The sequence below is a fragment of the Diabrotica virgifera genome, chromosome 9 (genome assembly GCF_917563875.1).
Source record: "Diabrotica virgifera virgifera chromosome 9, PGI_DIABVI_V3a".
NCBI classification, from domain to species: domain Eukaryota; kingdom Metazoa; phylum Arthropoda; class Insecta; order Coleoptera; family Chrysomelidae; genus Diabrotica; species Diabrotica virgifera.
In genome coordinates, this window is record NC_065451.1 from 109,447,158 (window position 1) to 109,471,493 (window position 24,336).

Genomic DNA, 24,336 nt, shown 5'->3' on the forward strand with positions numbered 1-24,336 from the left:
AAGAAATGAGAATTAAAGATAACATAAAAGAACAAGAAATGAAAATTCAAAATAAAATGGAGGAGTTAACAAATTGCCAGAAGAAGGAACTAGAAAATTTGTAAAATAAGTTGGAAAATGCTATTCCAGTAGACAGACAAGAAATGGAAAAAAGAATAACAGAAAATGAAAAACTAATTAATGATATCAGAAATCAACAAAATTCTGGAGAAAGAAGGGAAACGATTATCCATAGTACAGAGGATATAAAAATAAGATTTGGCAAGGATGTAAAAAAATTACACCCAGTAATTTTCATAAATAATTTAAAAAAGAAAGTACGATACATCGGTAACTTCGAAACAGCCAAAGAAACGATAAGGAACCATCTTAAAGATGAGGCGAGTTTATGGTTCGATAGCAAAGAAGAAGAATTGGACAATTGGCATAAATCCGAACAAAAGTTCCTGAGTTATTTCTGGGGGAAAATACAACAGCTAGAAATAAACAAGGAGTTGCAAAATGGGAGATACCATGATAGAATGGGTATTTCAGAAAAAACATACGCATTACAATTATACAACAATGCAAAACACCTACAGTACAATTATTCGTCGGAACAGCTAGTAGAACTGATAGCCAGACATTTTGAAGATACCTTAGAAGATCACATAACGTTACAAAACTACAAAGATATAAATACGAGAGGCAAAAATGAGAGAAAGAGAAATAATAAGATCGCAAGATAATTATAGACAACGCGAAAATCGAGACTATAGAGATAGAAGACAAAACTTTAGGAGAGATTACACAAGAAGAGAAAACGAAAATAGGGACAACGGAAGAGGAAACTATGAACAAAGAAATCGGCAATGGAACGAAGACAGATGTCGAGAAAACCAGAATAGAAATAACACCCGCACAAATCAAGAAGACAGAAATGATAATAGAAGGAATGAACAGGAAAATCGTGGAAACCGATACGGGTCCGACAGACAAAGAGAAAATAGAAGAGCGGTAAACAATACGCAAATAGGTGAATATGAGGATGAGAGACAAAGCGACGGAAGAAGAAGCGAAGAAGAACAGCAAGCGTCTTTTCACGAAGGCGCTCACTAAACACAAAAGAAGAAACAGGAATTTTTTGTCACCCGAAGGTATTTATTAAATTAGCAGGAAATAATGATAAAAGAAGTGGAGTAAAGTTAAAATTTGTAGATGGTTTTATCAATGAGAAACCGATTAAAAATATGATGATACTGGTTCAGAAATTACAATAATTAACAGGAAATTAATAGAAGAGGTTGATTTAACGAATTTAATTTACAAAATTCCCAGGGTAAATTTAGTGGGCGCAAATAAACGGACTTTGGCAACAATAAATGAAGGAATACGAATGATTCGATTGGGGAAGAAATTTTATGCACTACAATATGTTATAATGCCGAACATGATACATGATATGATCGTAGGAGTGGATGAATTGTCAGAAAACATGTGGTGATAGATTTCAAAAATAACACGATGAAAATCACAGAGGAAAAAAAGAAGAACAGGACATTCTGGAAATGGACAAGGAACATGAGAAACGGAAAAAGGATAATGTAAACAAAAAACAAACGGTGGACATGAATTTGGCAATGAAGCAAGGACGGAAAAGAAAGAGAAGAAACAGCAGAAGATAAGCAAAGACAATGAAGCCTGGGATTCCTCGAAAAAAGAGATGAGCCCAGAAGAAGAAAAAGAAGAAAAAAGAGTGACAAAAGAAAATGAAGCTTGGGATTCCTCAAAAGAAGAGATGAGCCCAGAAGAAGAAAAAGAAGAAGAAGAAGAAAAGAGATTGACAAAAGAAAATGAAGCTTGGGATTCCTCAAAAGAAGAGATGAGCCCAGAAGAAGAAAAAGAAGAAAAAAATTGACACAAGAAAATGAAGCTTGTGATTCCTCAAAAGAAGAGATGAGCCCAGAAGAAGAAGAGATCAGAATAGAAAAAGAAGGCGAAAGAGATACCATTGAAACTGTGGTATTTGAAGAAGAAGTATGCAAAATGGAAGAGGCAGAATACACAATAAACATGTGTAAAGAATCGGAGGAAAAAGAAATAAAATTGATATGTGGAGAAGAAAAGGAGAAGGAACTGCGTGAAATATTGAGGGAGTATGAAAATTTAAAAAATGAAGAAAGCAGAGTAGCCAAAAAGTATGAACAGTCATTTGAGGTTAAAGACTTGGGAAATTTTCGATCGAAATTTTACCCTATCCCACATAAGTACAGACACTGGGAAAAAGGAAGCAATTGTTTTTCAGGTGGGACTCAATATTTTGACACAATAGAAAAGTGTTGTTGTCGAGAGAAAATCTTTTTTTTTTTGTTGCACTTATTAATAACGATTTTATCTAAAAACAAGGCGGGGATTTTATTGTGTTTCAATGTATCAATCAAAGATAGAATAAAAAATTTATTTTTTATATAACACGGGCACATAAATTTGATCCACCCTGTATATTGATTTGTAAGTATTTATTAGAAGTTAGCGAGCATGTTAGTGGCTTTCTCCTTTAATGAGCTTTTCGATGAGGAATTAAAGACTTTTGTGAATAATTAAAGTGAAAGGAAGATTTGTTTAGGATAATAATGTAAAAAGATTGTTTATTACGGGAAAAGTAGAATCTACAGGTAGAGGTAATTATTAGTTTCTAGAAAAATAGTTTAAAAGAAAGTTTGGAATTTTAATATCTTTTTGTTTAACCCCGAGTAAATGTTGCAGAATTCCCCGAAAGTAATTATTATGATGGTAGGAATATTTTTGAAAGAATGACTGTGTGTTTTCAAATGAAAAGAGAGGAAGGTGGAGAGATAAATGTTTCTGATTGGCTAGACAATTTGGAAGGGGGAAAGAGAAGCTTGAAAGTTGAGACAGTTTGAAAAAGAAAAGATTATTATGTTATTGGCATCGCTGAATAGCAGTCAACGTTTTCGTGGATAGTAAGATAGCAAGTACCAGTGGGTGTTTGATAGTGGAGAATAGAGCTGAAAAGTGGAACGAGAGACAGATCAAATTGAGACGAAATACCTCTTTGATTCTGTATTATTGTGAGAAGGAGAAGAGAGAATTTTTGGAGTTTGTTTTTGTTGGAGAATTGGTGCTGGTGTGGTGCTAGATTGAAACTTAAGAACGGAGAGGGCTTTGATGGGTAGCCTAACATAGTCAACAAGGGAGAGCTGTTTTGGGTCAAGAGAAGACGTCAGAATGAGTGAAGCAAAAGGTCAGTCAATTTATGTGAAAGATATTTTTATGTTCGGAAACTAAAATTTTGAGTAAAAGCATATGAATTAAGCTTCCCACATTTCAAAACTTAAATAGGAAGTATAAGTAATTTTGCGAATACCTAAATTTGTTTGTTTAGCTTGTTTTATCAAAGTGATCGGAACAAACCGATAAATTTGAACTAGAATAAATTTAAGTGGTAAAAATTTCATTCGGACAGCTGTGACCACAGGTTTCAATTTGATTAATTTTTAGAGTATTGATTTTGATAATAAAAGACAATTCTGTATGCTTATTTTATATTTCTATTTAATTCCTTTTCCTAATATTTTTTCCCGATTGGAACCAACTAAGAGATACTGATACCACGAGAGAAGATAAGTATAACATAAGATAATTTAGATATTTTTTTGTATTATAAAAAGGCACCCTGAGATATTTTTTTTTAATTTTTTTTGTATAATTTGTGACAATTGGATAATTGATTAAATAATTAATTGGAGTAATCAAATAAAGACTAATTGATATAAAAGTAATAAAAAGTAGATCATAACAATACTTTTAGCCATATCTTCATTTTATTAAATAAGATTTTTTGCATCTGGTTTTGGTAACACTTCAGAAAAAGTCACGCGTCGCCACTGGCCTTATTTATACTTCTTTATTTATGTATTAGTAATATATTCCAGAAGTTTGACTGGCTTAGAATGATTGGTTTTTAAAAAAATGGAGTTAAAAGCGAATAACGAATTTTTGTAGTTTGGTAAAAAATGCCATTTTATTCAGAATAGAAAGATTATAAGGGTGCATCAGAGATGCATGATGCTAAATGCATCAGAGATAGAAAAAATATTTCAATACAAAATTGTAGGTTATTTATTCATTTCCAAGAACTTGTTTTGAAAAAATTTTTCTACGACAAAAATTTAGTGAATCTTAAATGAGTATAATATCGAAAAACATTGATTTTTTCGATATAAAACTAACACTTTCGATATCGAATAAATCGAAAAATATTAATTTTATCAAAAAAATGAATAGAACATTTTTTGCTTAAAATGAATGTTTTTATCAACTTTTGTGGTCATAATATAATAAAACATTTCCACCCCAAGATGGGGTGGCAACCACCCCATGGTAAAAGCGCCTTTCGGCATCATATAGATTTTGATCCTTGGACTATCCACTACTTAGCCGAAACCGAAAAGCTTCCGTTTCTGGACTAAAATTATAATCATTTATGTTAGAACTTGTCTCAGACCCCCGTTTGTAGTAAATGGTTTTAATGTTATTTTTTTGGGATAATTTTTTGAGACAATTTTTTGAGATAATTTTAAATATTCTTAATTACCCTTATCATTTTGTTACTAGTGTCTCTCTTCTCTAATATTTCACATAATTTTTGCCTTGGTACTTGATAATAAGCAAACATTAACCTATATAGATTAATAACCTATAAAAAGTATACACTTCCACTTGCACTCGTTTTTTTTTATTTTTCGTGGTATTAAAAGATTATACAGGGTGATTGATTAGTGTGAGGAAGCTCAGTAGATCTGTTATAGTAAAAATTACAAAAAAAAAGTTATTGACAAAAATTGTAGGCAGCTTTAAACTCCACATTTTAAAATTAGTTACAATCTTACAGGGTTTTCCATAAGATGGTGGCAGACCAAACTTATGTTTTTTTAAATGGAACACCCTGTATTTTATTTTAAATTTGAAATCTGCTTCACTTCCATATCACAACAATGTAAAGTTTTATTATGTTATACTGGGTATTTAAAAAGTTATAACCAATATTACCTGAGAATCGTATCAAGTTTAACTCCCTGTATAATGAAAAAGGAGTATAGGAACATTGAAACATTGATCTATTGCAACCATAGTTTTTTAATAATTGTTAAAAATTATTTATCATATTCGTTTTCATAATATTCGTTAAATCAAATACAGGGTAAGTCAAAACGCAAGTACATTATTTTCTTGGTAATTTTAAATAGAACACCCTGTATTTTATATCACTATCGAAAATTACTAATATCGTACTTCAAATTTTATGAAGTACTCCCTATACCTAAAGTTATCAGTTTTCTAGATATTTCTATTTTTCCATCAAAGTATTAATTTGGTAGATATTTTAAGGTTTACCGATAATTATTGTGAGTTGGCCATGATTGATTTGTCAGAAACTGACAGTTTGACATTATTGTTTACTTCAGTATTGGGGTACACCGTAAATTAGCAACAATTATTATTTAGTAATTCAGTAACTAATTCAATTTAAATTAGCAATAATGAATTTTACTACTGATGAAATGGTAGATATGATCTGGATTTTGGGGGAATGCAATAAAAATTCATTACTATCAGCTAGAATTTATCAAGAACGGTTTCCAGATAGGCGGCAACCTAGACAAGATTAATGAAAACAAGATTAATTAACAAGGTTAATTATGAAAAACATGAACGAACAAAAATTAGTGTGACAGAGGAAAACGAAATGAGTGTGTTGATGGCAGTTACAGAAAATCCACACACAAGTATAAGGAGTATTTCCAATGAACAAGAACTTAGTTACTACTCTGTTTAAAACATTTTATCTAAAAACAAGATGCACCCTTATCATATTCAAAAGCACCAAGAATTAAATAATGATAATTTTCAGAAACGAATAGTATTTTTTGAATGGGCCTTAGGAAAAATTAATGAGCAGAGAGATTTTTTTGATTATGTCCTATTTGGTGATGAAGCTACATTTTATCGAAACGGTTCTGTTAATAGGCATAAATTTCACTACTATTCAATAAGTAATCCATACCACATAGTAACACATAATAAAACAAGATGGTCTCTAAATGTGGGGGGGGGGGGAAATATCGTCGGTAACCATGTAGTAGAACCATATTTTTTTTTTGAAGATAACTTAAATGATGAGATTTATTTAGATTTTATCGTAAATCAGTTACAGATATTATTAGAAGAGGTTTCACTTAATATACGTAAGCAAATGTGGTTTCTACATGACGGTGCTCCTGCGCACCACAACGAAATAGTACGTGGTGAACTTAATGATCAGTTTGGTGAAAGATGGATCGGAAGGGATGGACCGGTAAGGTGGCCCCCAAGGTCACCAGATTTCAATAATTTTTTTGGGGTTACGTTAAGAACGGAGTCTAAAAATACCTCCAACAACAAGGGATGATATGAAAAATAGAATCCGAATTGCATTTCAAAATATTTATTTACAAATGTTTAGTAACGTAAGCAACTCTTTCAACGACCGCTTTCAAGTATGCATAGATGTTTTGGGAGGTCATTTTGAACACCTTATTTAAGTAAGATAAGTTAAAATTACTGTTGTTTTTTATTTTTCTATGTGTTGTTATTTTTTTTAATTTTCCGTCGGTTATTTTTTATAAATTTTATTTGAAATAAATTGTTTTCTTTTCTGTGTCGTTATTTCGTTACTGAATTAATAAACAATAATGTCAAACTGTCAGTTTCTGACGAATCAATCATGGCCAACTCACAATGATTATTGGTAAACGTTAAAATATCTACCAAATCAATACTTTGATGGAAAAATACAAATATCTAGAAAACTGATAACTTTAGGTATAGGGAGTACTTCATAAAATTTGATGTACGATATTAGTAATTTTCGATAGTGATATAAAATACAGGGTGTTCCATTTAAAATTACCAAGAAAATAATGTACTTGCATTTTGACTTACATTATATTTGATTTAACGAATATTATGAAAACGAATATGTTTTATAATTTTTAACAATTATTAAAAAACTATGGTTGCAATAGATCAATGTTCCTATACTCCTTTTTCATTATACAGGGAGTTAAACTTGAAACGATTTTCAGGTAATTTTGGTTATAACTTTTTAAATACCCGGTATAATATAATAAAACTTTACATTGTTGTGATGTGGAAGTGAAGCAGATCTCAAATTTAAAATAAAATACAGGGTGTTCCATTTAAAAAAACATAAGTTTGGTCTGCCACCATCTTATGGAACACCCTGTAAGATTGTAACTAATTTTAAAATGTGGAGTTTAAAACTGCCTACAATTTTTGTTAATAACCTTTTTTTGTAATTTTTACTAAAACAGATCTACTGATCTTCCTCACACTAATCAATCAGCCTGTATTTATAGTTATTAATTAAGTTATATGGGAATATATTAATAATTTGTTTTTTATTTTAGAACTCCGCCCTTGCGCAATCTCTTGGGTCCAGTTTATTAGCGCTAGGTTTTACTTTGCAACTTTTTTTGGACTGTATTATAGGAACAGAATTGGTTTATCAGGTCAGTTTATCAAGTGGTTTTAAATTTGTCTACTTAAGAAATGAGAGAAAGATTCAAATTGCTTAAAATTGTAGTGTAATTTGTATAGTCTTTATGTGACCGACGAGAGATTATTAGAGTAAAAATGAAAAGTTGGGTGCCCTTTAATACCGTACTCAGGGCCGTGGCGTGCTATGATGCGGCGGCGAGGCAGTCACATCAGGCGGCATCACAAGGGGGGCGGCATAATCAGTAAAATAAAAAAAATTGACAGATTGTGTAAAAATGTTGTCATTTTTACAGACAATATGGCTAATGACCAAATTAAAATTTAATGAAATTGCAGAAAATTTTGTTATAAGTTCCGAATTTCCAACTGAAAATGAAATTCGAGCCAGGAGAAAAAAGCGTTTATTTGACTACGGAAAGTTTGCGGACGAGCTTTTAACAGATGGAACTAAATTTAAAATAAATTTATTTAATGTAATGATCTTCTAGAAGAATTGCGTGATATACATATTTCAAGTGATACCATACTCATACTCCATGAAACCTTTAGAGGTTTTGAATTATTTGTGCCAAAATGACCTAATTTCTTTATATCCAAAAGTAGATGTAAACTAAAAATTTTATTAACACTACCTGTTTCGGTAGCTAGTGGGGAAAGAAATTTTTCAAAATTAAAAACTATTTACGAAGCTCCATAAGGTAAACAAAACTAAAAAAATAGCATTTTTCTATGGATGCTATACAATGTACAACTTCTCTCACTACTTACTTATATTCAAAACCAACAATTTCTCAGGCAGTGAGAAAAGTCGGCCATTGCAGTGAGAAATATTTTTTCTCACGGGTTTTCCTACGGTTTACATACATATGGTCGTCGTTTCCATGGTAACATCCACAATACAAACACAATAATTCTGTGGTACTAAGACAAAACCCGATATGTCAAAAATTATCGATTTTTCGATTTTAATGCCAATATGTACATTGAGCGATGAAGAATATGATGACAAAACACTACATGGCTAAACGCATCTATGTAACCAGTAGATGACGAAATTTGTTTCCGATATGTCCACTATTACTACAACATCGCGAACTTTTAAACTCGTCTGCTGCAAAATCACGTTTTTTGACATATCTGGTTTTGCCTTAGCACCACAGAATTATTGTTGTCAAAAAAATTTGTGAAAGCAAATCTTACCCAGAATTAATATACCTTTCAAAGCTGCTCAAAAATAACTGTTAATTATAATTTCAAATAAATAACGTAAGTACCATAAATCTTAGGAATATTAAATACATACATGTATATGTATTTTATTTCAATTTATGCATATTATATACCTAAAAGCACCTAAATTATTTAATTTTGAAATTTGAACTCTTGACAAAACTGCATCTACAGAAAAAGTACAGTGTACAACACATGAGAAAATGACATATTTCTCCCTCGATTGATTTGCGGCCCTCGCCTCGTGCCTCGGCTCGTCCAACAAACTTCTGCGCTCGTGAGAAATATGTCGTTTTTCTCACTTGTTGTACAATATACTATTATTTCAATAGAGTTCTCACTAGTTGCTACTCCTATCTATCCCACTAGACTACACCAATCTAATTGACGAGTTTGCCAACATTAAAGTCAGAAGGGTAAAATTATAATTTTTTTAAATGTTATTTAAGAGCATATGCGCAAAATTTGCTAGCAATACTTTTTAAATACATTAATTTTTTTTTTTCGAATGCTAAAATAAATAAATATTTTTTAAAAATTTAAACGTAGATTGAAATATTACATTATTACCGAGGGCCGAAAGTCCCTTAGAATAAACAAAAGTTTCTGTTGAATAAGTTATTTGAAATTAAAAATTACACTTAATTTTCTCACTTTCTTTCACCCTGTAACTTATTAAAATAAACAATATGGAGATTTTCAGGGCCGTTCGGCCCCCGGTAATAATGTAATCTTTTAGACTGCATTTAAATTTTTCAAAAATACTAATTAGTTTTCTCAGGATTCGAAAAAAAAATGAATGCATTGCAAGCAAATTTTGCGCCTAACCACTTAATGTAATGTTAATACATATTTCATTTCATTTAAAGTATGTATAAAATATCTTTTAATAAAAATAAAAGTTAAGTTTCAATAATATTTCGAAGACTTTAATAATAATTTTAGAAGACTAAATAATATTTTCGCCGAAGGGGCGGCATTTCGAAGACTTGCATCATATTGAAAAGATGTACCGCACGGCTCTGACCGTACTTTAATAGCCAGGTCACCGTGGCCATTTCAATTCTGATGGGCAAACTCAACTCTCATAGATTTTTGGCTGCTGATTATGAATGTTGAGGGTACATTTCTATCCGAGTGGTCAAAAATTATTATAAACAAGTTAATTATTTATAAAAATGTTTAATGGGTTGAATGTAAGAGTTCATTTTGAATGAAGTAAAAAAACAGGCGTACTCTCAATCATTTATTGTAACTTCCGACGACCGGTTTCGCTCTCTAAAGTATGCAGAGCATCTTCAGTTCAACGGTTACAAGTCACTAAATGCTACAAATAAAAACCAGAGTTAGAACAATGTCTGGTTGTAAAAGATACTAAAGATCTGGTTGCTACACATTCGGTTACAAGGAGCTACTTCATGAGTATTCATTAACATGATATCTTGCTTAAGTTATGCTAACGGGATATGGTGGAACAGATGGAGAATGTTGTAAAGGTTAACAACACCTGTTAACACTTGTTAACCTTTATAACATTCTCCGTCTATTCCACCATGTCCCGTTAGCATAACTTAAGCAAGATATCATTTTAATGAATACTCAGGAAGTAGCTCCTTGTAACCGAATGTAAGTACGACACGTTATCATTGCATGATTACAGACGGTATACATCTGCATGTGTTTGTGAGCTTGGGGACGTTTGTTACCGCCCCTGATTTTACATGCATATGTATTTGTCTCCTGTCTTAACTACTTTTATGTATGTTGTTCAATATTGGCTTGATCTTATGGATCTTTAGCATCTTTTACAACCAGACTTTGTTCAAACTCTGGTTTTTATTTGTAGCATTTAGTTACTTGTAACCGTTGACCTGAAGATGCTCTGCATATTTTAGAGAGCGAAACCGGTCATCGGAAGTTACAATAAATGATTGAGAGTACGTCTCTTTTTTACTTCATTTAATTATTTATAAATTGTTTATAAAGCAAATATTGAATGGGTTGCATATGTGAGTCCATATTAAATGTAGTAATGAAACACAGACTTACTCACAATCATTTAATTATACTTTGACGACCGGTTTCGATCTCTACATTATTCAGATCATCTTCAGGTCGGCGTTACAGTAGTTAAATGCTACAATTAAAGAAAACCAGAGTTAGAACATTGTCTGGTTGCACAAATGTTAATAGAAAGCTAACTTCGAAAACATTTTTTGAAATAGAGGTTTGCAACTGTTGACATTTCAGAAAAGCGATACATACAAATGCACACTTATGAGCAACAGATATTCACAAGCATGCATAAGTAAATGGATGCATGCAGTTTATGAATATTGGTTGAAAAAGTTAAAAAAGTAATAATAAAAAATAAAAAAATTTTAAAAATTTTTTTTATAAATTGAATAATTAATTAAAACATTAATCAAATAAATATGCTTCCAAAATTCAAAAAAATATAATAATAGATAGTAATAATGCTCTGATCTACTTACATGCCGTTACAAGGGATGCGCTGCCACTTAGTTGTTAACATGTTAATATTGTTCTGAAGCTATTTTCTTGTGGCATTTTTACAATTTTAACTATTTAGAATGGGAAATAAGCCACAATATTATTAAAAAATGATTTTTATTAACGTTTCGACGCCCAAATCGGGTGCCGTTTTTATTTATTTAATTTGACTCATTTATATCGGCAATTCAGATACATATGATACATTTTAAAGTAGAAGACTTTAAAATGATATTGCCAATATTTATGAGTTGCGTTCCTGGGACGACTTTACTGAAAGATAGTTCATTCGATTACATGAAATCAACCCCAACTCAAGAATATCCGTCACAAAAAAATCATAGCATGTAATCTGTCTTTAAAAAGACAACCACATGCAACGGTGACATTAAAATTCTCGCGTTAGAGATCTCATAGTATATAAAAAGTATATAATATATTATATATATTAATATATATTAAAAATATATTATATTCAAAGGAATATAATAACACCCTGCCTTTCCTCGATGTTTTAGTCTTAAAGAAGGATACTGGATATGAGACTCAAGTGTATAGAAAACCAACACATACCAACAGATATCTCAATTACAAATCAAATCACAACATCAACGTTAAAAAGGGAATCATAAAATCCTTATATGATAGAGCCAAAATTACTTGTTCTAACGAAAATTCCTTTTTAGAAGAAAAACAATTCTTAACATCTGTTTTATTAAAAAATGATTATCCTTTATCGTTTATAAATAAGGAATTGTCAAGATTGGATCGAATGGAACAGAACAACATAGAACGGGATCCTACAACATTCACAAGAAATAATACGAGGAAAATATCAATACCATACATAAAAGGACTATCCGAGAAACTTAAAACAATAGGAAATAAATTCAACATTTCAACAACATTCAAAACAACCAACACATTGAGATCTATTCTATCTAAAACTAAACCTAACAATGAACAAGAAAGGACAAAGAATTGTATTTATAAAATACCGTGTGAATGCGAACAGTTTTATATAGGTGAAACATCAAGACCATTAAACGTTAGAATAAGTGAACATCAATCTTATATTAAAAATAGAGAATTTGATAGATCTCAAATATGTCAACACGCATGGGATAATGAACATAGAGTTCAGTGGAGAGATTCAAGTATAGTCCTGAAAGAAACAGATAGTAAAAAGAGAAAAATCAAAGAAGCGGCTCTAATTATGCTAAACGAAACCAATTGTGTCGCAAATTCCTCGGTGGAATGCAGTAGGATGTGGATATCCATACTGAAAGAGGAAGTCAATAGAAAGAAAATACCACAATTAGTAAGTCAATAGTCGAGTTAGTACATATTTTATATTTTAGTATTACTTATATACCCATGTATTATTGATATTATTTATAATTTAAACAAAATTATAGTAAAGTCAGAATTTGGTATTAATTTTGAGAGTAAATTAAATGTAAGACCAAATACTTACGATGTCGGGATAGTATCACGAGGTTTTTCCTGGTTTTCCCTCGTGATTTACTATGAGATCTCTAACGCGAGAATTTTCATGTCACCGTTGCATGTGGTTGTCTTTTTAAAGACAGATTACATGCTATGATTTTTTTGTGACGGATATTCTTGAGTTGGGGTTGATTTCATGTAATCGAATGAACTATCTTTCAGTAAAGTCGTCCCAGGAACGCAACTCATAAATATTGGCAATATCATTTTAAAGTCTTCTACTTTAAAATGTATCATATGTATCTGAATTGCCGATATAAATGAGTCAAATTAAATAAATTATTAGAAGAATTTTTTTACTAAGCAACAACATTTTTGTTTATATTAATAGTATTTTGTATTTTGACAACGGCACCCGATTTGGGCGTCGAAACGTTAATAAAAATCATTTTTTAATAATATTGTGGCTTATTTCCCATTCTAAATAGTTAAAACATGTTAATACGTCCAACTTATAAACAACTTTAACAACTAAGTGGCAGCGCATCCCTTGTAACGGCATGTAAGTAGATCAGAGCAATATTACTATCTATTATTAAATTTTTTTGAATTTTGGGAGCATATTTATTTGATTAATGTTTTAATTAGTTATTCAATTTATAAAAAAAAAATTTTTAATTTTTTATTTTTTATTATTTTTTTAACTTTTTCAACAAATATTCATAAACTGCATGCATCCATTTACTTATGCATGCTTGTGAGTATCTGTTGCTCATAAGTGTGCATTCGTATGTATCGCTTTTCTGAAATGTCAACAGTTGCAAACCTCTATTTCAAAAAATATTTTCGAAGTTAGCTTTCTATTAACATTTGTGCAACCAGACAATGTTCTAACTCTGGTTTTCTTTAATTGTAGCATTTAACTACTTGTAACGCCGACCTGAAGATGATCTGAATAATGTAGAGATCGAAACCGGTCGTCAAAGTATAATTAAATGATTGTGAGTAAGTCTGTGTTTCATTACTACATGTTTATAAATCTTTTGCTCACACACTAAGTAGATATCGAATAAAATTCGAATTTAAATAAAATAAAAAACAAAGAAAATAGTGTTTACAAAATTTAAATCCAATATAATTAGAACTCAAGTTATAGTAAAATTAGTGTCTAATGCAACAAGATTAAAAAACCGCTAAATGCCGTAAAAATGTGTGGCGCATACAATATTCCAGCTACAAAAGAGCTGATATGGATATTACGTGGCGCAAAAATGTATTTTCATTTTGATGGAAAATAAAATTCTAGTTTTATTTTGAAAGATTTTTCCATAATATTTGCTAAATTTTCGCCACAAAAGAGTAACTTTGATACAGTTTGCATTTTAAGGCTCTTTTGTGGCGCGTTTTACTTCAAATTTAGCAAATATTGTGAAAAAAATGTTTCAAAATAAAACTAGAATTTTGTTTTCCATCAAAATAAAAATAGATTTTCGCGCCACGTAATATTTATGTCAGCTCTTTTGTAGCTAGAATAATGTATGCGCCACTTATTTTTACGGCATTTAGCGATTTTTTATTCTTTTATCAGGAGTTTTTCAAAGTTTTTTTATAAATTAAATGTATGAAGTGGAATGTAATGTTTCTCGATTACACGTTAAGCGTTATAAATGGTCGCCTTTGTTGCATTCTCTCCCAAATGACCTATTAGTTACGACACCAGATTTGTGACAGACAATCCGGGTTCATATCCCAGACATCCTAATAATTATGGCCGGCAAATGAACTCGGATTGTCCGATTAAACTTAGCGTCGTAACCACTAGAACTACATAAACCATTTCGGCAATAATGGTTAAATTGATTATACTTTTGGAGCTCGATAGTTTCTGAACGGATTAACCGATTTTGATCATTAAACATGAGTTTGAAACGTATTGACAAGTAGTATCTGATACATCCAAGGTCAATTATGATAACTGAAGGTATTACAGGAACCATTGAGCTTGAAAAACCGTTTTTCCCATAAGAAATAGATTTGATCATATTTATGAAGACTATAACTTAAAAATTCGAATTATCCCTGATATGAAGTGTACACCGTTAGACGCGTCTAGAGTCCTTCTACAAATGCTCAGTTATTGGCGCAATTCGTAGGTTGAAATTTGAGTAGATAATTGTCGAAAACAAGAATTTTCACAGTTTAATTTTTTAGTTTTTCAGCTACACTGAGCCGTATGTAGGCATGAACTTGACCGCTTAGGCACCATTTGAAAGCTTAATTCAAGGCTATTGATTTGGTGTATTTTAGGTTTTCCTGTCTCTTCTTGAACCTAAGATATATACGCCCAAAAAATATGCCATTTTGTATCTACCTAGCCCTATAGCTGGCTTATGGGTAGTCAAAAGTCACAAACTACACCTGTTCTGAATCGGCAATGACCCACTCTTTAAACGCAGAAAAAAAATTCAGATTAGTGTAACTTTTCCACATACATACATACATACATATCCACAAACATTTTTTCATTTTTAAATAAAAATTGAGTCACACTTCTGAGCTCGGTAACTTTTGAATGGTATAACCGATTTTCAAAATTAAACATTCGTTGGAAAGGTAATGATCAGTAATTATGATGAGTTTTGGGGACGAGAACGAAAGACAGATTCTAAATGGGAAGGGCTGTAAAATCCACATCCTTGGATCAAAATGGATGGGGCACATATGGATGGGCAAGACTTTTCCTAAACTTTAAGATGGGATTTGGTCCAATTTTCAATTCAGTCAGATTTAGAAAATCGAAAATTTCGTGTATATATGTATAGTGTCGCATGTAGGGTGATTGTGCGCCACTGACGAGAACTGTTGTTCTCTGGTAATTTGTGTATTGCAAAGTAAATATTTTTCGAAGTTTCACTTGGCTTCTACGCATGCAAATGAGCCTTACAAAATCTCATTTTACGGGGAAAGGAGCAAAATGCAAAATTTTTCAATGTGTTTTAACCTTCGGATGACAAAGGGGGGTAAATTTGGACGCCAACCTAGGTTTTTATTTAATAAATTCAGAAATATTTTCAATTTTAAACTCAATTTTTTCTTATTTAACTTTAATATCATTCTAGATACCCTCATATTTTGTAATAAAAAAAATCCCTATATTTTACGAAAACAATTTTTTTTTCTGAATTTGGGGTCAAAGTCGAACTCCCTTGGCCTTCCATGTTCCAATTTTATATTAAGTAAATACCGTCTATTATGTTGAATTGTTTGTAAAAAACATTCGAATAGTGAAAAAAGTTGTTTGTTAAACCTGTGGCGACGTAAATATAGTGTATATTTTAAAATTTCTTTAGTTCTATGTTCAGAATGATGATTTCTGTTTTGGTTCAGTTGTGACTAAAACATGTTTTACTACTGTTTATTTATCATTTATTGATACAATACTAATAGTAAAATTACGAATACATTCTTTTATTTTTTAAAACAACTTAATTTTTTTGTCAATTGTCATTTTTGATTTGGGGTCATTTTTTACCCCCGTTGGTCATCCGTGTAACAAAAAGAGGTTGGGTCATCGGAAGGTTAAATGTATATATTAATTTTTTCCGAATCCTGCGAAAACTAATAAATATTTTTGAAAAATTTAAACACAGAATGAAATATTACATTATTACTGACGGACAAAGGTCCCTGAAAACTTCTACAATGTTTATTTTAATAAGTTACAGGGGTGAAAATAAAGGAGAAAATTTAGTGTGATTTTTAATTGCAAATATTTCATTCACAAGAAACTTTTTATTTGTTTTAAGGGACTTTCGGCCCTTGGTAATGAAGTAGTCTTTCATTCTGCTTTTAATTTTTTTAATAATACTTATTAGTTTTCTCAGGATTCGAAAAAAATACATTTAAAAATTTTGAGAGGCGTCAAATTTTTACATTTTGCGCCGTTAAAGCTTAATTTTAGACTTCTAAACAAAGTTTGTTAAGTTAAATGAATGAAGTAAAGAAACACAGACGTACTCACAATCTTTTAATTACTTCGACGACCGGTTTCGATCTCTACAATATTAAGATCATATTCAGGTCGGCATTACAAGTGATTAAATGCTACAATTAAAGAAAGCCAAAGTTAGAACAATGTCTGGTTGTATAAGAACTTATAGAAAGACCAAAACTTTGAAAAGTATGTAAATGTTGATATTTCAGAACATCAAACAAATACATACGTATGCATGCGCATGAGCAAACAGATGACTACTTGTCAAATTGCATTAAACTATAAAAATTTTAAATTTTTTTGAATTTTTGATCGACCTACATGCCGTTACAAGGGATGAGTTGTAAGTTTATCAATAACATATTTAAACGTCCAGATTATGCTAGTAGGTTAGCTAGGTGAAGGACTGGGTAGACGGACATGGTTCGTAGGTCAAAACACAGTGAATTGGAATGGATCCTGAAGGTAGATGTGTTATATGAAACAGAGATAGATGTGTTAGCTATGAGAAAGACAACGCTTGGATGGAAAGTTCGTAAATGCAGCTAAAGTGCAGATTGACTATGTGTATGCACTTGTACGATTGAAAAGGTCTTTGCTCTTAGATATTTTTGAGCTATGGGTAAAGGTCAAAGTAAGGAAATTGACAAATAGGAATCAGTTCTAAGATTGTATTGTTCTCAGTCGAAGGACTGAGGGGTGTCAGTTCGTTTATATCAATGTAGGTGCCTAACACTAGAAACTTTAAATGTAGTGAAATATAGTAAATTTGATTAATTTGATACAGAATGGTCAAGTTTAAATATTGGTTAAAACCGGTGATTATTAAAGTTGCTCTGAGAAAGGGGGTGGAGGTTTGGGGTTTGTTTAAGCTATTGTATGATGATGTATATTCGGAAATAATGAATTAATAATTACAGTGTGTAGTCACTTACATTGAGAAATTTAAAATAATAAATAAATTAACATGACACAAGACACAAAAACACATAGGATTTATCACAACTACATAGAAAAAATAAATGGATAAAAATATTGGTAAGGAGTAGCACTACATTTGTTGAATTCACTGTAATAATTGGTTATTTTAAGATCTCAAACTATGTTTTTTGTATTTATTTTGAGAGGGAACAACCAGGGGTGTAGTGGAGCGGGAACGCGTGGGAACGGCGTTCCCACACTGGTTTAATTTACTAAAAAAAAAAAAATATTATAGAATGCCTGATTACACTTTCCCCGAGATTACATCTACCCCACTTCACCCTAACAAATAAAATTAAAATCACTTGCGCAAGTAGATAAAATAATATCTTAAAAAATGTGTGAGTGGGTGAGTGCATATATTGATTTGAGGCATCAGCCCGCACCCATGCACCATACCTACCCGAATTTCAATATTCTAATTGTTTTCTTAGATTAAGATTAAGTAGGAAGTTCGTTGTCACAACTTTGCCGTCGTGTCATCGTCGGCGCGGTGCTAGCCGGTATCCGGGGCGCAGTTTAGCCCCCTCCCTCTTTCACGTGCGACAGAGAAAGAGGGGAGCGAGTAGGAGGGAAGGGGTCAATACCCACACCATACTTCTGCAGTTGACACTCGGCACCTCGGCAGTCACGCTAGACGCTACTCTCGTTCGTTTGGCAAATGGTGAGTGGTGACGCGCTGATTTGACTGTTCTCTTTATTTTGTTTGTGAGTGAGGTTATCGTGCGCGGTATTACTTTAACAATTAATTGTGTTATTCTAATAGTATCCAATCGAACATGGAGCCGTCAAAGAAAAATCAAAAAACACTGTTTTCGTTCTTTTCTAAGCAACCAAATGAAGATAAAGGTGAAGAAGCAAATGATTTCGGTGTATCTCTTTCAGGGAAAAATTCTACTTCTCTTCGTGTGTCTTCAGATGAAAAAAGTGATTTACAGGCAGGAACTGAAAGTAATTCTTCTGTAAGTTCGTCTTCGAATATGCATGAGCATGATGAACAAAATAAATCAGAATGGCCTTCTATATGGACTATTGATATGTGGGAACGCAAAAAAGAAGCCTTCCCATGGTTGGGTTGCAAAAACGGTTCATTAGGCTGTACATTATGTAGCACCGTTTCTCATCTTGGTGCTTTTAAAAAGGAACGTACATCAATTTCTAAAGAATGGTGCACATTTGCAATAACATTCAATGGGTCTAGTAAGTCTGCCCAACTTACTTCCCTAAGAAAAAAAATTTTTCTTCACAAGCAATCATCAGCCCACTTGACTGCTGAGAGCATAACCGCTAAGGCGAACGAGGAAACTATTGAAAACGTTTGTGATAAAATGAACGTTTCCAATCTAGAATCTACAATTAAAGTATTTCGATCAGCTTACTATTTGGCAAAAAATGATAGGCCCTTTTCTGATTATTCTAAACTTTTGCAACTTCAGAAAATGAATGGTGTAGACATTGGTGTAGGATTACACTCTAGATTTAGTGCAACTGAAATCATTGACCACATTTCTCATGAAATGAAAAAGCGAATTACTCAACAGGTGAAAATCATTTCAGGTAAAATTTCGATTTTGATCGATGAATCTACAAGCTTAAGTGATAAATCTACCTTGATTGTTTATTTAAAATGTGAAACCAGCAAAGATTTGCCACCAAATGTCTTATTCTTAGACCTAATTGAATTGCCTAACCAAACTGCTGATTCTATTTTTGAGGCACTTTTAGGTTGTTTGAAAAAATATGGGTTTGATTTTGAGTACCTAAAAGAGAATTTAGTTGCATTTGCCTGTGATGGCGCTAGTGTCATGTTAGGTAAAAAATCTGGCGTCGTAGAAAAGCTACTACAACAGTTTCCCAACATTGTTCCTTGGCATTGCATGAACCATAGGATAGAGTTAGCTGTGAGTGACTCTATCAATGACGTTGGGGCTATTAACCATTTTCAAATGTTTATGGACAAACTGTACACTCTGTATAGTAAATCGCCTAAAAACCAAAGAGAACTAGCCGAGTGTGCTAGTGAGCTTGATTTGCAACTACAGAAAGTTGGTCGCATTTTGGGCACGAGATGGGTTTCCAGTTCATTTAAAACTGTTATGGCCGTTTGGTATGGATATCAAGCATTGTACTCCCATTTTAAGAAGGCCCAAGAAGACAAGAACAGAACAACAACCGAACGAGCAATGTACGGTGGGTTGATTAGGCGCTTGACATCAACTCAGTTTCTGTCAGATTTGGCGATAATGTATGACATATTAGCTGAATTAACAATGGTTTCAGAATGTCTTCAAAATAGGGAGGCAACTGTTGTTTATGCAGACAAACTCATAAGAAGGTCAATTGCTTTTTTCGAGTGCCTTAAAGAAAAACCTGGAACTAAGACCCTTGAGGCCAAGAGAGCTGCAATCACTGGTAATTTTTGTCATGTTCCCTTAACAAGTAGCAACAAAATAACTGCTATTAATGACCAGCAGTTGCTATTAAGTGTTATTAACAACCTAAAACGGAGACTTTTCACAACAAGAAGCAGTAACGAACCATCTAATAAAGCCACAGGGAACAATTATGATTATGAAAAAGAGTATGAATCTCTCCTTTCAGAACTGAAAGTACTTGAAAGTAACAACTGGCCTCCAGAGAAATATGTTGGATACGGTGAACAAGAAATCGAACATCTCTGTGCAAGATTTAGGTTGAATGCCAACAAAATTAAGAACAGCTTCAGAGATTACCTGGAAAACAGCACTACGATTCCGAAGGACTTAAACCCACTGATAAACTGCACAAAGCTTATTCCTTGCAGTTCAGCAGAGTGTGAACGTGGCTTCAGTCACATGAATATTATTATATCGCCAACACGGTCAAAACTGACCATCGAGCACGTATCAGCATTGATGTTTATCAAGTTGAATGGACCAAGTATCCAGACATGGAAACCAGAGAATTACGTCAAGGCATGGTTAAGACGACACCGTACAGCTGATGATACTAGAACTCGACGAGCCAACCTCCAACCTGACAAAGAGGAAGAAGATGCATTTGCCATTTATTTGTAAATACATTATAAAATTTTATTGAATATGTTCAGTTTTTAATCTTTGTGTTTGAATTTGTTAGTAAACGTATACATAAAAACATGTTACATCTTATATTTTTTCTTCTTCCCTGTGAAAATTTTATCATCCATTCCATAGGCTACAGGCCCCCCGAACCGGACCCCCCGCTCTTTATGTGGGGGGAGGGGTACCCCTCAGAATTGGATTGTAAGTCAGTATTTAGCGTTCCCACACTGAAAATTTTGCCACTACACCACTGGGAACAACTGACAGTCTTAAGTCAACAGGAGGTTAGGTTAGCTGGAGGTTAGGAGGTTACATATAAACGAACTGACACCCCTCAGTCCTCCGACTGAGAACAATACAATCTTGCAACTTATTCCTATTTGTCAATCTCCTTACTTCGACCTTTGCCCATAGCTTAGAAACATCTAAGAGCAAAGAACTTTACAATCGTACAAGTGCATACACATAGTCAATCTGCACTTTAGCTGCATTTACGAACTTTCCATCCAAGCGTTGTTTTTCTCATAGCTAACACATCGTTCTCTGTTTCACATAACACATCTGCCTTCAGGATCCATTCCAATTCACTGTGTTTTGACCTACGAACCATGTCCGTCTACCCAGTCCTTCACCTAGCTAATCTACTAGTATAATCTGGACTTTTAATATACGTTATTGATGAACTAACAACTCATTCCATGTAACGGCTTGTAAGTAGATCCAAAATTCAAAAAATTTAAAAAATTTTAAATTTTCAAACTTTAATGTAATTTAACAAACAGTCATAAACCACAAGCAACTGTGTGCGTGTGCGTGCTTATGCGTATATGTTTGCTCACGTGCATGCATACGTATGTATTTGTTTGCTGTTCTGAAATATCAACATTTACATACTTTTCAAAGTTTTGTGCTTTCTATCAGTTTTCATACAACCAGACATTGTTCTAACTCTGGCTTTCTTTAATTGTAGCATTTAATCACTTGTAACGCCGACCTGAAGATGATCTGTATATTGTAGAGATTGAAACCGGTCGTCGAAGTAATTAAAAGATTGTGAGTAGGTCTGTGTTTCTTTACTTCATTCATTTAAAATGAACTCACATAAAATAATATGCAATCCATTCAACATTTGTTAAATTACTTTATCTTTTTTGATGTTTACGTTATTATATTGAAGTTATAATTTTCTTAAAAAACTTATATATTAATTTTTTATAAGGGTTTTAAGCAAATTTGGGCAATAAAGAGTTATAGGTACTTTAATTGACATTACTGATAGAAGAACTCAAAAGTAACATTTTGAGCTTTAGAAATTTTCGTTAGTTTATTTTTGACCAAGATATTGACATTCTAATAGCGCGCTCTGAGGCGCAAGATCGGCTTACAATGAAAAGGTTCGCGCGCTAACCTTTCGATACAAATTGTAATTTATTAATGTCTACGTTATCTTCATGTTTCGTTCTTGAAAATATTAATACACTTTACACTATCATATAATTCTTATAATTAAATCGTCATAAAGTGATCGTATCACCTTTTATTCTATTTACTTTTTCTTCGATAGATTTTTCTTCTTCTTTATTTTATGTAGCAGGAGGCACCAGATAGTTCTAGACTACGACTCGTGCAGGTGAGGTTGACTTCTGGATCGATTGATGTAATGTTGTTAAATCCAATCCCGTACCTCCCAAAAAATTGTTATATTATTGTAAACATAATGTTTGTGTTTTATTATTTTAGGCTAATTTAACTTCAGACTATTTGTTTAACAGCAATTGGTGGAGTTTGGACAAGAAATTAAAAAAGGATATAGCATTCGTTTTACAACATTCTCAAAGAGTTCAGCAATTAAGCGCTTACAAATTATATGATATGAATATGACTTCTTGGATGAAGGTAAGTACTTCTTTTTTATGCCTGTCCCTCCTCTCGGTGATTTAATATCGACAGAGCAATTCTAATTTTATTTACAACTCTTCTAAATAGTTCTTTTTGTGATGCAACCAAACTACTCTCTTGATTTTCTCATCAATGATATTCTTCTACGGCGTTAATTCGGTCGTCCTTCGATATTTTCTTACACTATATTTTTTATATGGGTATTTTTGACCGCTCATTATAATAAATCGCATTACAAATAACATCACGATTGTTAAGCAATTGCTTGACTTTTATGAAAATGAACCTGGCAATTGTAATGTTTTTTAAATTTTAACGGTTTTTTTTTCATCATCATAATTAGCTCGACAATCCTCCATAGATCTTAGCCTGCTCGCAGAGAAGTCGCCACTCCCGTCAATTCCTAGTCCTCCATCTTCTTAACCTTAAGGTCTACTTCTACATCATCAATCCATCTTCTACTCTACGCGGTCATCCTCTGCTTCTTCTGCCATCTGAGTTTAAGAATGCCAATATCATTGTTAATTCATTATCTGATATCCTAGCAATGTGTCCAGCCCATCTTCGCCCTTCCGTTCACGAATTAAATTTTTTAAGCTAAAATCTGAGATTTGTAACATACAGAGAATGATTTTTTTGGGAATTTTTTATATTAGTTTTATATTTTTAAAATCCACAGTTTGGTTACTACAAGATGAATCATTGGAGGATATCGTGAGGTAATGGAGTAAAAAGATTAGTTTTTTTTAATACACTGACAAAAAACACAGACTAAAGTATTTTAGAGATACTTTTTTGGTGAGGATTTTTTGGTAGATCGTGCATGAATGTTATCACCTAAAGTTGCTTTCTTATTCAGTATTGTTTGACATTTCATCCTAGAAACACTTAACTCGGCACAACGTCTAGAAATTATTTAGCTGTATTACGAAAATAGGCGTTCAATGAGGAATGTGTTTCTTGCGCTTAGAGCAAAAAAATGTTTTCCGATGAGGCCCGTTTTGGCTTAATGAGGACGTGAATAAACAAAATGCCCGTATTTGTGTTGATGAGCAACCCAAAGAGGTTCAAGAGTTTCCAATACATTCAGAAAAAACCACTGTTTGGTGTGATTTATGGGCCGGTGTCATCGTCGGTCCATGTCTTGGACCGGCCAGAATGTTACTGTGAATGGAGACCATTATCGCACCATGTGACTATTTAGTACCAAAAATTAAAGTTCGTAGTTTAAGTGACATTTGGTTCCAAAAATATGGCGGCAACTACCATACATCCCGTGAAAGCATGGCTTTACTGAGAAAACGGTTCGGTGAGCAATTTATTTCACGCTTCGGACCAGTGACTTGGCCGCCTATATCCTGTGACATCACACGTCTAGTCGTTTTCCTCTGGGGCTACCTCAAATCCAAAGTCTACATGAATAAACCGGCTATTACTCGAGTCACTGGTCAAATACCAATCGAAAAGCTCGAACGCGTCATCGAGAATTACAACTTCAGAATGGACCGTCTTAACCGCAGTCATGGTAATCATTTGAAAGAAATTATCTTTAAGAAGTAATTGTAAAGAATGGTTATTTTTTATGACAATAAAGATTTTCATTTGAAATACATTTTTCATTGTTTTTTCTTTTTTAAACAAGTA

At 32.5% G+C, this 24,336-nt stretch overlaps 1 protein-coding gene across 2 annotated transcripts in view; it reads left to right on the plus strand.

Moving 5' to 3' along the window:
- The window catches only part of LOC126892363 (odorant receptor 83a-like), a 108,772-nt gene that overhangs the window by 75,779 nt on the left and 8,657 nt on the right, over nucleotides 1-24,336 (plus strand). The window contains exons 6-7 of one of the 2 annotated variants that reach the window (XM_050661880.1): nucleotides 7,473-7,574; nucleotides 22,534-22,689. In XM_050661880.1, coding sequence (XP_050517837.1) covers nucleotides 7,473-7,574; nucleotides 22,534-22,689 — 258 coding nt within the window. The remainder of the gene's footprint in view (nucleotides 1-7,472; nucleotides 7,575-22,533; nucleotides 22,690-24,336) is intronic. The other variant, XM_050661882.1, reaches the window with a different exon arrangement.